Here is a 14,161-nt window from a genome sequence, read left to right as displayed (position 1 = left end):
TTCATATCTCATTTTCTTTAAAATAGGGGTTCTTAATCTGGAGTCCATGGATAGATTTCCGAAGGTTTCTATACGTGGGTAGGGGAAAAAACTCATACTTCTATTCCAATATAGTTAGTGCATAAGTCTATGTATTTTATTTTAAGCATTTAAAAATATTATTTCAAGTAGGGATCTATAGACTTTACCAGACTTTCAGATAGGTCCATGATCCAAAAAAAAGTTAAAAGTCCTTGCTTTACAATATTATAACTGTGATCAAAGACACAGTTACCCTGATCAATACAATGATCCACAACAGTTCCAAAAGACTCATGATGAAAAATGCTATCCACTTCCAGAGAGAAAGAACTGATAGACCCTGAGGGCAAATTGAAGCTTTTTTCCCATTTTTTTCACTTTCTTTAATTTTCTTGCCTTCTTTTTTTCAACTTGGCTAATGTGGAAATATGTTTTGCATGATTTCACATGTGTAATGGGTATCATTACTTGCCTTCTCAATGGGTAGAGGAGGGGCTGGAAGGAATTTGGAACTCTAATATTTTTTTAAAATGAATTTTTAAAATAAAACAATAAAAAATGAATAATAATACCCCACCCCCAAAAAAACCCTGCTGTAGAGTGTAAGGACAAACAATAACACAACCTCTCATATCCAGAAGAAATCTTTAGCCTCAAATACCAGAGTCCTCCTACTTAACTAATGCCCCTAGCCTAGGCTTAATCTTTTTTGTTTTGGACTCAATTTCCCAGCGACTGGGTTCAGAGTTTCTTTAGATGCCTTATTTTGCTTGTTTTTAATCTATTAAGGACAGACTTTAAGCCATGTAAAGGCTTTTTGCCCAATAATTACTAAATGGCTCTTCCCCAGTTTTCTAACCCTAAGCCTCCCACATTTTCCCAGATAGATGAATTGGTTAGTAAAAGACGCAGGGCTCTGTTTCAGAGTTTGTTTATGTTCAATGCAACTTTATTTTCTTAATTCAAAAGGTATACAGAATATACTTAAGCAAGAGATTCACTTCTGCAACATTTAAGCTATTAACTGTGAACTCTGGCACAAGACTATTGCCTGGAATCTGGAAGTGTCGGTCTGATTTCACATCACAATTGAAGGTTTTGTTTAGGGAGTGTTAACATGCCCTTTCTCTAAGAGGGGATATTCATAGCGGGAAAGTGGTCCTACAATCCAACCAGAAAGAATACAGTTATCCCATAGAGCTGGAGGAATGGGGGTGGGGTGAGGAGGTGGTGGGGTAGGGACTTGGCATCTTCAAGATCTGGAAAATCTGCATAAAATTTTTTGGCCCTCCCTTCATACCAGAGAAGAAGTCTGAATTATTACACTATTGAAAGGTAAAACATGTTGATCTTATACAATACTATACATATATTTTATGCATTTTTGAGTTTCTAAACTTTTTCTGTATCATCCGCTGGCTGTCATCTGTGGCTTCCACAAAACTCCCCCAAAATTCCCATTTAATTTCTTTTGCCAACCCAGGATATATCGAAACCACAATGGGGAAAGTGATGATGTAGAAGGAATAACTGTACTGCTTTCTAAGCAACATGACAATTCCTCTATACTTCCCTAGGTTTGTTTTTCAGTCATTTAGTTGTGTCCAACTCTTCGTGACTACCTCCCCACTCCCCCCACCATATACTCTGTCCATGGGGTTTTCTTGGCAAAGATACTAGAGTGGTTTGCCATTTCTTTCTCCAGCACATTCCCATTTTACAGATGAGAATTTGAGGCAAATAGGGGTTAAGTGACTTGCCCATGGTTACACAGCTAGCAAGTGTCTGAGGCTGGATTTGAACTCAGATCTATCCTGACTCCAGGCCCAGTGTTCTATCCACTACACCATTTAGCTGCCCACAGGCTTGGGTCAGCTTAAACTGGCCCTGGGTCAGATCAGACTTAGCTAGATCTTCAAACTCATTACTTAGAGAAAAGTTGGTATGAAGCTACTCCGTGTTGGAACAGAGCTGTTGAGTGAGGCTTGTCTTGTCAGATGGACCTCCCAGGAGATACCCTAAATGCCTGTGCACCCTAACCTAGACTTAATATCAAAGCGATGAGGAAAGGCTACTTCCTGGGTCCTAGGGCCTCTGAGTGGAACCCAGACTGCTCCTACTCAAAACCATGACTCCTCAAGAAAAGAAGAACATTCAATCCAGCCCATTTCTGGGAAAAGAAGACACCCTAACCCTAGGTAAGTAGCAGCTATGCAAAAATCTAGGGGTACAGTGGATAGAGCATGAAATTAACAGCAGCCCAAAAGAAGAACTGGAAGAAACAAAGGAGAGAGAAGGGGTGAGCATACTGTAATGGGCCTGGAGGAGGCCCAGTTAGGAGAGAGGCTTTAGGGTTAATATACCCAGGGAAGTAGATGGAATTGATATTTCCTTATATTGCATACATTCTTATGTAAGGCTCTATCATCTCAGACAGGGCTCCTCAGAGGGACTGATGGTCCATTTGAACTGACTGTCTCTTAGACGTCTCAATTTCAACACATCCAAAATAGAATTTATTTTATTTCTCCTTAATGCCCACTTCCCTATTTATCTCAAAGACATCAACAGCCTTCCAGTCATTCAAGGTTAGAACTGAGGCATCATTTCTTCCATTCTACTCCCCCCTAGACTCAGGTGACCACTACCCTAGCTCAGGCCCTCATTACCTGTTGCCTAGAAGGAGGAAGAGGAATTATAGGAAAGTAGAAATAAAACTATCCTTAGTTGCTGATGACATGATAGGTTATTTAAAAACTCCTAGGGATTTTACTAATCCCTAATAAGCAAAAATACTAATTGAGAGGATAGCTTAAGCAAAGTTGCAAGCTACAAAATAAACCCTCAAAAATCAGCGTTTCTATACAATAACAAAATCTAAGAATCAACAAGAGAAGGAGAAATCCCATTCAAAATAAAAACAAAACACATAAAATATTTAGGAATACATATCCCAAAGCATATAAAATACTTATTTAGATTCAATTACATAGTGCTCTTCAAAGAAATAAAGAGCAACTTGAGTAGTTGAAGGAATATTCAGTGCTAGTGACTGGGTCATGCCAACGTAATAAAAATCAAAATACTACCAAAATTAACTTACAGTTTTAACGTTGTACTAATCATATTATTAGAGGGACACTTTACAGAACTCACTAACCTAATAACAATTCACTTGGAGAAACAACAAATCTAGGATATCATGGGCAATCATGAAAAAAGGTAAAGAGGAACAAAGAATAGTACTTCTAGGCCCCAAATAATATTATAAAGTAGTTGACATAAAAATCGAGTACTGATTAAAAAATAAAGAGGGAGATTCATCAGAGTAGACAAGAGGAAATCAGAAAAATGGATCTCAACTTCTTGATAAGTCACTTAGGAAGCATGTTATTTAGGAAAGACCTCCCTATTTTCTAAAAACTGTTAAGAAAATTGGGAAGCAGTCTGGCAGAAATTAGGCTTAGACTAACATCATAAGCTATATTCCACAATAAATCAAGAAAGTCTTTTTCTTCATTTCTGTCTCCTAGCTTCTGGTTTCCTTCAAGTCTCAGCTAAAATCTCACCTTCTACAAGAAGTGTTTCCCAATCCTCCTTTAATGCTAGTTAGTGCCTTCCCTATGAGATTGTCTCCAATATATCTTGCTTGTACATAGTTGCTTTCATGTTATCTGCCCCATGAGACTGTGAGAGCATTAAGAGCCAGCCCTGGTTTTTGGCCTTTCTTTTTATCCCTAGCACTTAATACAATGCATGGTATGTAGTAGGAGCTTAATAAATTCTTGTTGACTTGACTTGACTTGACATGACATGACCTTAATTTGAAATATCATGCCATAAAAAGATTAGAAGAGAAGCAGATGATATTCTTTTCACAGTTATCTCTAGGAGACAGATTCTTAACCAAACAAAGGATAAAGGCAATTACAAAAGATAAAATAGGTAACTTGGATTATGCGAATTTGAAAAGCTTCTGCACAAACAAAATTAATGCATCTAAGATAAGAAGGGAAGCACTTTAAATGGGGGAAATCTTTGTATCAAATTTCTCAGGCAAAAGTTTCCTTTTATATATATATACATATATACATGTACACAAACATACACATACATATATATATATATATACACACACACACATATGTATGAATGTGCATATTATGACCAAAGCCATTCTCCAATTGATAAATGGTCAAAGCATACGAACAAAAAGTTTACAGAAGAATTGCAAATATCAACATTCATGTGAAAGGATGCTCCAAATGAATAATAAAAAAAATTCAAGTCAAAGTAACACTGAGGTTTTACCTCATACTATGCAAATTGGCAAAAAATAACTAAGAAATTGGCAATAGTCAATGTTAAGAGAAAGAAGATAGTTCATAGTTCGTAGAGTCATGAATTAGTATAATCATTTCAGAAAGCAATTGGGAATTGTGCAAATAAAGTGACTAAAATGTCCATACCCTTTGATCCTGAAATTCCACCACTAGGCTCAATCCCCAAGGCAGCCATTGATAAGAAAAAAGTCTCCGTATACACCAAAATATGGATAGCAGCACTTTTTGTAGACACAAAGAATTAAAAGCAAAGAAAATGCCCATTGGTTAGGAAAAGGACAAACATTGTGGCAGTGAATGCAATGGAATATTGCTGGGCTGAAAGAAATTATGATTATGATTACAATCAATACAGAGAAACATTTAAAGTTTTATGTGCAGTGTGAAGTAAGTGGAGTTAAGGAAACAGTATCCACAATAACAACAACAATGTAAATGGAGAGGACAACCATAAAGCAAATATAAGAGAATGTTGCAAAATTACAAAGAACAAGCCTGGCTCCAAAGAATTGATATGGGAAGCCACACCCAGCCCCAATCCTTTGCAGAAGAGGGGAGTCCCCCAGCATGGCACACTGTATATATTTTAGACTTTTTTGGATATATTGATTGTTTTAACTGATTTTTTTTGGGGGTCTTTCCCTCTCTCTCTCTCCTCTCTCTCTCCTCCCTCCCTCTCTCTCTCCTCCCTCCCTCTCTCTCTCTCTTCTCTCTCTTTCTCTCTTTTCTCTCTCTCTCTCTCTCTCTCTCTCTCTGTCTCTCTCTCTCTCTCTCTGTCTCTCTCTCTCTCTCTCTGTCTCTCTCTCTCTCTGTCTCTCTCTCTCTCTCTGTCTCTCTCTCTCTCTCTCTCTGTCTGTCTCTCTCATTTGTTATTTCCAGTGGCTCTCTGGGAGGGGGAAGGGGAAGGATGCTGGGAGAAATTCTGGTGATACAAAAAAAAAAAATTTACTTTAAAAAAAAAGAACAGATAATATTAGACTTTGGAAAGAGTCTCTGAACAGAGGTGCAGAATAGTATAGTGGGTACAGAGCTGGCCTCAAAGCCAGAAAAGCCTATGTTCAAGACCCCAGGTTGACATATACTGTCTGCAGTGACCCTGGTCAAATCATCTCATCTCTCATCTCTCAATGTTCTGGGTAACTTTCTTTTTTTTTTGATAGAATACCCAGATTTAATATATTTCCTAATAAACAGAAACATATTTTTTCAAAAATTAAAATTATGCTTAAACTCATTACATTTGTTTTTTTTTCTTTTTCTACTAAATGATTTTCTTTTTTTATAGTTTACAACACTCAGTTCCACAAGTTTTTGAGTTCCAAATTTTCTCCCCCTCCTTCTCCTCCCTCCTCTCCCCTCAACAGGGCATGTAATGTGATATAGGTTCTACATATACCTTCACATTAAACTTCTTTTCCAATAATCAAATTGTAAAGAAGAATTATAACCAATGACATGAACCATGAGAAAGATGTAATGAAACCAAAAATAAAATGAAATTTTAAAAGTGAGCAAATAGTTTGCTTCAATCTGCATTCAGATTCCATAATTCTCTGGATGTGCATGGCTTTTTCCATCATGAGTCTTTTGGAGCTGTCTTTGAACCTTGCATTGATGAGAGGAGCCAAGTCTATCAAAGTTAGTCATCACAGAAGCAATGTGTGGTTATGTACAATGTTCTCCTGGTTCTGTTCCCTTCAGATCATATGAGACTTTCCAGGTTCTTATGAAGTCCATCTGCTTCCATTATATTCATATACCACAATTTGTTTAGCCATTCCCCAATTGATGGGTATCTCCTTGATTTCCAATTCTTTGCCACCACAAAAAGGGCTGCTATAAATATTTTTGTACATATGGTTCCTTTTCCCTCTTGTATGATCTCTTTGGGATACAGCCCTAGAAGCAGTATTGCTGGTTCAAAGGATATGTACATTTTTAAAGCCCTTTGGGCATAGTTCCAAATTGCTCTCCATAATGGTTGGATCAGTTCACAACTCCAATAACAATGCAACAGTGTTCCAATTTTCCCACATCTTCTCCAGCATTTATCATTTTCCTGTTTTGACATGTTAGCCAGGAGAGATGTGGTACCTAAGAGTTGTTTTGATTTGCGTTTCTCTAATCAATAGTGATTTGGAGCATTTTTTCCATATGGGTATATATATCTTTAATTTCTTACTCTGAAAACTGCCTGTTCATATCCTTTGACCATTTATCAATTGGGGAATGACTTGTACTCTTATAAATTTGACTCAGTTCCCTGTATATTTTAGCTATGAGGTCTTTGTCAGAGACACTGGTTGTAAAAATTCTTTCCCAATTTTCTGCTTCCCTCCTAATCTTGGTTGCATTGGCTTTGTTTGTACAAAAACTTTTCAGTTTAACACAACCAAAATTATCCATTTTGCATTTCATAACGTTCTCTATCTCTTGTTTAGTCATAAATTCTTCCCTTCTCCATGCGTCTGACAAATAAACTATTCCCTTCTCTCTCAAGTTGCTTATAGTATCAGCCTTTATATCTAAGTCGTGAACCCATTTTGACTTTATTTTGGTATATGGAGAAAGATATTGGTCTATATCTAGGCAACTTGCTAAGACTATAAACTGCAGAGAAGGTACTGACCTGAATAGGTAGAGGGAATTTCCTCACCTTGAAATTCCTTATAACAACTGTCAAACAGATCCAGTCCCTATGGCTCTGAGACCACATCACATCAGTCCTTCTGTGACAATGTTCTCAGCTCTACCCACATTGTTCTGGGGCCACAGACCATGGGAGGACAGATGATCCTGAGCCCCACACCACAAGAACAGTCCATGGTGAGTCCTGGAGTGCCAAGCAGGGGAAGCCATTGCCATCTACCCTCCAGCTACATTTGAAAAAAGGGAAGACAGTTCCTTCCCCTCAAATAACTTATATCCTAATAGGAGGAAACAACAAATAGAGGAGAGAGGAGGCCAGGGAAGGTGATTTGCTCTTGGAAATTTGCATGAATGGCAAGTAGAACCACAGGGGACATCCTTTCTAGTAATAGTGAATGTACTGATTTAAATATCATTGCTCCGAAACTGGAAAAGGTGCTGGGGGAGGGGGAAAGACCCTGTGGCCTGTCTGTTGATCTAGTTTCCAATTCATTAAAGACCACACACATTGAATGGGTTGAAAATGTGTGGGACTGCATTCTACCGATAAGCTGAAGCATTTATTGATTCAAGAATTCCATGGCATCCACAAAAGGGCAGTGCCGTTGATTGGAATGAAGACAGAACTGGGAGTCACTGGACCAACTTCCAATCTCAGCTCTGCTACTTACTTGCTGTGTGACCTTGGGCAAGCTGCTTAACTTCTCTGGACCTCAGTTCCCTCTGCTGTAAAATAAGTGGGTTGGTCTAAACAACCTGGAAGCAGGTCTCTTCCAGCTCTAAATCTATGATTCTATGAGCATACTTCCCTTGGTGATTGAATTAGGATGTGATAGAGACCCTGATAGAAGCAGCTGATCTGGGGGAACAGTGAGCATCTCCTTCACCAGGTGATACTGTTGACCACAACTTCAAAGTTAGCACCTGGGGCTACTATCATGGCTCTCCTAGTCACTTCCCCATTCATCCCTTCAAGCTTCCCAAGGTGTCCTGTGGTGAGGGTAGAGAGCCACCTCTGTGTGAATGCTCCTCTAAGAGTTAGGTTGTCTGTTGCCTAGTCATGCCTCACAACCCACCGCACCCCACACACATACTCGGGGCAGCTAGATGGTTGAGTAGAGCACCGGCCCTGGAGTCAGGAGGACCTGAGTTCAAATCCAGCCTCAGACACTTGACACACTTACTAGCTGTGTGACCTTGGGCAAATCACTTAATCCTAATTCCCTGCCTCCCCCCTTCCAAAAAGAAAAAAGAAATCACACTGCACTCACACACACACACACAAACACACACACCATTCCCTTCACACAAGCTGATTTTACAGCTGTTGACATTGGGTAGGGGTAACCAGAGTAACCACCCCACAAGACAAATCCCCATGAACACAACCCCACATAGCACGAGGGTAAGGAAATTGGAGGTAAGTGCCCAGCACCACCATTTCTGCCACATCTGCCGGCCTCTCCTGCTTACTCCTGACATTCACTAAATCTTTTAATGCTCAGATTGATGCAGCAGCTTAGGATACTGGAAAGACTGCTTGCCTGATTTGGAGCCATAGGACCTGACTCTGCTACTCACTGCTTGTGTGACCTTGGGATTGAAACTACTTTACCTCGCCAGGTCTCAGTTTCCTCCACTGTAAAATGAGGGGTAGAGACAGAGACCCTCCCAGGTCTAAACTCTGGGACCTATGACTTAAGTAATACATAGCTTCCATAGCAACAGACTTCCCCACTAATGGTCTATACCACAGCTGCTCTCACATCTACTGTCTTTCACCATATGCCAACAATCTACTTACTACCCAGTGCCCCTAAATGCCATCCCATTCTCCAAAACTGGAGCATCAGCTGCTGCCCTCCTTAGCTTTTGCTGCAGCCTGTAGAAGCAGGGCAGAGAATCTCCTTGGGGGAATGACTGCGACACCGGCACTTGACTCTTTCTCTATGAACTGCAGCATCTCGATGTCTGGGCAAACAGAAGCAGAGTGTCCAGAATGAGAAAGTGAGGGAATAGTCTCACTGTTCTCTGGACTAGCAAAGCCATATCTTGGGCATTGTGTCCACTTCAGGGATCACATTTAGGAGGAACATTCCTGGAGCATATCCAAAAGAAGGCATCTGAGATATTAAAGGGACTAGAAACTGCATTATAGGGGGATCAATTGGAGGAACTGGGGATGTATAGCATGGAGAAGAGAAGACTAGGAGATTTGATCACCATCTTCAAGAATCACAATTGTCATAAAGCAGACGGATTCAATTTATTCAGCTTGGCCCCAGAAGCAATAACTGGGTACAATGGATGGAAGTTGCCTAAAGGAAAAATTAAGCTTATTCAAAGGAAAGGTAGCCCAGGATAGTCACAAGAGCACAGGACAGAAGTCAATAGAAACTCTAGCTTCCCTGCTCAGTCTTGCTAAATGAAGTGCTTGCACAATCTGCATGATTTAGTGTTAGCTTCTGAGGCAGGAGGGGAGTTACAAAGAACTTCCTTAGACTAACCTAAAAATCAGGAGAAATTGCCCCTGAGGCACAAGCAAAGTTGTCAAAAACACAAATTTGAACTGAGGGACTTTTGCCATGCTAGCTGGAGGCTGCTGTGGGCTTGACTAACAGAAGAGATGTAGTAGTCTTAGAACTCTGGGATATCTTATAAAAGGGCAGGAAACACTCCCCTTTGATGAAGAGGTCCCCTCAAAATTGCATTTCAGCAGAGAAACAGCATATGGTAGTGACAACTCAGCCAAGAAATTCACATGCAATGGAGAAAGAAGTCCAGCAGGTAAAAGTAGCTCCATGGGGAAGAAACAGGTGGCAGCTTCGGAGGCAGAAGGTTTTCCAGCTGGAACGCAACCCTATGAGTATGAGCTTTCTAGTCTGTATTCCCTCTCCAACTGGCAGCATGAGAATAACTAGGAGAGTATATCCCTGAATGTTTGGGGGGGAGGGATGTGTCAGTTTTTCCTTATAATTTGTCTTGCTACTCTCTTTAATTAAATTTCTTTGTTTTGAGTTGATGTGCCCTCTGATTTTGCATGATCAAAAGAAGCATCTGATGGGAGCTCTCGACCTGTAGTTTTGAATAGATGCTTACCCAAAGACTTTCTTGAACCTGGGCACAGCTTTGATTGGGAGCAAGGTGGGGGACTAGACTACACCAACAATTAGAGCTGTCCAACAGTAGAATTTTTGTTGTTCAGTAGTCTGTTTATCATGTCTGACTCTTTGTGACCCCATTTGGGGTTTTCTTGGCAAAAAATACTGTAGTATTTTGCCATTTCCTTCCCCAGCTCATTTTATAGATAAGAAACTGAGGCAAACAAGGTTAAGTGACTTGCACAGGGTCACACAGCTCTAGTAAATGTCTGAGGCTGGATTTGAACTCAGGAAGATGAGTCTTCCTAACTCCAGGCCCAGCATTCTATCCACTGTGCCACTTAGGTGCTCCCAACAGTAGAATGGATTGCCTCAAAAGGTCAAGTCAAGAAGCATTTATTATGTGTCAGGCACCATGCTAAGAGCTCTGGATACAAATACAACAAAAAGAAACACCCTTTACCTTCAAGGAGCTTACATTTCCAATAAGGGAAGACAACGCATAAAAAGGAATTGAAAGGGAAGGCACAAGGAGGAGATAAGGAACCCACACAGGGGCCTACTGGCAAAGGGCAGAGAGTCAGAAGCAGAGCCAGGAGAGATGAAGGATGGCTAGGCTGGGCCTATCCACAAAATGAAGGTTCTGAGAGGGGCTCACCAATAGGAGAAAGGGGCTGCAGAGTAAAGGGGTGTTCCACATTGAAAAGGCACAAGAGACAAAAGGATGTTTTGGGGTGAGAAGGCCATAGGCACTGAGGGAACTTCCAGCATGAGAGGGTGGCTTAGGCATGGTGGTCAAGTACAGAAAATCAGAAGCAAAGGCAGGAGGGGAAATGAAGGGTGGTTAATAACAGACCCCATCACATGAGGTTTCTAAGCAGAATAAGTATAACCTGTTGGTGATATTGCTGAGGGGAAGCCTGTTCAAGTAGAGATTGGACTAGGTTCTTAAATGAATCTGTGAGGGTTCCTAGCTAGGAACATAAATCTATAAATCATTTTAAGAAACAAACGGGGATTAAATGAGTGACTCCTCCCCCTCTAGCCTTCCGGGCAAAAGCCTCTTTCATTTCTTCATTAGCATTAAAAGGCTGAGCCCAGAAAAGGCCAGCTCTCTTATCTCTCACGGATCCTGGGCAGAAGCAGTTTCTTCTCTAGGTCCCCCTATGCTGTACTGGCCACTTGCCCGGTGACAGTCATGTTTTTGTCCTGAGCCTGTAAAGGGCCTAGATTTTTTTACCCTCAATCCCTATTTTCCTCAAGGATCCAGCTTGGGGACGCACTCTCTCTGAAAGGACCCAATGAGAAATTTCCAGCATAAATGAAAACATTACTAGAGGCAAAGTCAGGACTAGAACCCGGAGGATGTCATGACGGAGAGGTTAGAAGTCAGTTTATGCCTAATCTCAGCTCTAAACAATAAGTCATGTTAACACCACTTCTGATGTTACCTTTGAGACTTTGGGCAAGCGACTTACCTCCCTAGGCCTCAATTTCCCCGTTTGTAAAATGTGAAATTAGATTAGCTGGCCCCCAAAGTCTTAGACAGGATCTGTGAACTGTGGTCATAACTTTGACATTCTCCCTCTGGACCTCAGTTTCCTTATCTGTAAAACAAGGGCTATGGATTATATGATTTTTAAAGTCTCTTTTAGCTCAAACCCTGATTCTGTCAATGAAATCCATCTACTTCCCAATTTTCCCTAAGGCGATCCCACTTCTCAGGGAAATCATCCTGAGGGTCTTTATGGGTGGAATGTTAGAGCTGGAAGGTATTTGAAAACACAGACTATAGAAAAAAATCCAACCCCTTCATGTTACAGAGAAGGACCAGAAAGGTTAAGTGATTAGCCAGTTAGCTTTGTGGGAAAGAGAGAAGATGGAAGAACTTAACCACTCATCACATGGGGGTCACGAAGCCCTGAGCAGGGAAAGAGGAAGTGACCTGGTGAGTCACTGGAAACTAAGCCTCCCAACAACTTGCCAGCCATCTCCTCCCTCCTGGAGATACAACACTTAAAAGGGTTAACTTGTGAAGTTCAGTTCTTTCCCACTTCCTTTTCCTGTTTCTACGGAGCTTGGAGCTTCAGACTAGAGGGGAGAGTCACAGCATGTTTTCTCTGACTTTCTGGGCTTCAGCTCTGCTGACTGTACTCAACTGCTGGGCCTGGACTGGTGAGTCCTGGGGTGTAAAGCTGCGGCAGAAGCCACGGTAGGGGCTGAAGTTCAGAAGGAGAAAAGGAAAGGCCCGAGTGAGGAGGGGCTGGGGCGGGGCCTGACTTCTCTCTTGGGCTGAGTCTGGACAACTTATTTCTAATCCTTGAAAGCACTGAATAAGTAAACTAATTTAGTTAGAATTGTCACTTTTATTGCATTAGCTCAGCCTACACATGAGCAACTGATGTTTTTACAATTGTTTAGATCTGACTTTATTTGTGTGAAAAGTGTTTTGTAATTATCTTTATGTAGTTCCTGGGTTACCCCTGGCAGGCAGACTCCCATATATTTTATATTGTCTACAGTTATTTAGACAAATATTTCTATTTAGTGTTTTATTTTCCCCTAGTTACATGTAAAAATAATTTTTAGCATTTGTTTTTAAAACTCTGAGTCCCAAATTCTTTCCCTTCCCCCCCACCCCCACCCCCACCCCCACTGAGAAAGCAAGCAATTTGATATAGGTTATACATGTATAGTCATGCAAAACGTTTCCATATTAGTTATGTTGTAAAAGAAAAAAGAGACAAAAATAAAACCTCAAGAAAAATAAAGAAAGTAAAAAAAAGTATGCTTCAATCTGTATTCAGATACCATCAGTTCTTTCTCTGGGGACGGATAGCATTTTTCATCATAAATCCTTCAGAGTTGTCTTGGATCATTGTATTGCTGATAATAGCTAAGTCATTCACAGCTGATCATCTTATAATATTGCTGTTACTTTGTACACAGTACATTTCACTTTGCATCAGCTCGTGTAAGTTCAGGTTTTTCTGAGAGTATCCTGCTCATCATTTCTTATGGTACAATAGTATTCCATGATAATCACACACCACAATTTGTTCAGCCATTCCCAGATTGATGGGTACCCCCTCAATTTCCAATTCTTTACCACCAGAAAAGAGCTGCTATAAATATTTTTGTACATATAGGTCCTTTACCTTTTTGTTTTTTATCTCTTTTGGGATAAACACTTTGTAGTGGTATTGCTAGGTCAAAGAGTATGCATGGCTTTATAGCCCTTTGGGCATAGTTCCAAATTGTGCTACAGAATGGTTGAATAAGTTCACAACTCTACCAACAATGCGTTAATGTCCCACTTTTCCCATATGCCCTCCAATATTTGTCATTTTCCTTTTCTGTCCTATTAGCCAATCTAATAGGTATGAGGTAGTACCTCAGAAATGTTTTAATTTGCATTTCTCTAATTAATAGTGAGTTAGAGAATTTTTTCATATGGCTGTAGATTGCTTTGATTACTTCATCTGAAAACTGTTGACATCTTTTGATCATTTATCAATTGGGGAATGGCTCTTATTTTTATAAATTTAACTCAGTTCTCTACATGTTTGAGAAATGAGGCCTGTATCAGAGAAAACTTGCTTCAAAATTTTTTTCACACTTACTATTGTTAACTGTATTTCCCTCCATCCTATTCCCCCTGTTTATTCTATCTCTCTCCTTTCACCCTGTCCCTCCTCAAAAGTGTTTTGCTTCTTATTACCCCCTCCCCCAATCTTCCCTCCCTTCTATCCCCCTCCCTCCTCATTTTCCCCTTCACTTCCTACTTTCCTGTAGGGTAAGATAGATTTCTATACCCAATTCAGTGTATATGTTATTCCTCCTTTGAGCCAATTCTGATGAGAGTAAGAGTCACCCATTCCCCCTCAGGTCCCCCTTTTTTCCTTCACTGTAAAAGCTTTTTCTCCTTTATGTGAAATAATTCACCCTATTCTATTTCTCCCAGTACATTCCTCTCTCATGCCTTAATTTTCTTTTTTTAAAATATCATCCTTTCATATTTAATTCATACCTGTGCCCTCTGTCTAT

General features: G+C 40.3%; 1 protein-coding gene across 1 annotated transcript in view; it reads left to right on the top strand.

The window, feature by feature from the left end:
• The first annotated feature begins 12,071 nt into the window (after window positions 1-12,071).
• Window positions 12,072-14,161, top strand: part of LOC118843783 (tyrosine-protein phosphatase non-receptor type substrate 1-like) — a 31,892-nt gene continuing 29,802 nt past the window's right edge. The window contains exon 1 of the mRNA XM_036751554.1: window positions 12,072-12,289. Within this exon, the coding sequence (XP_036607449.1) occupies window positions 12,226-12,289 (64 nt within the window). The 5' untranslated portion in view covers window positions 12,072-12,225. The remainder of the gene's footprint in view (window positions 12,290-14,161) is intronic.

Source organism: Trichosurus vulpecula, chromosome 3 (genome assembly GCF_011100635.1).
Source record: "Trichosurus vulpecula isolate mTriVul1 chromosome 3, mTriVul1.pri, whole genome shotgun sequence".
Taxonomy (NCBI): Eukaryota; Metazoa; Chordata; class Mammalia; order Diprotodontia; family Phalangeridae; genus Trichosurus; species Trichosurus vulpecula.
This window is presented reverse-complemented; position numbering and strand designations above follow the sequence as displayed.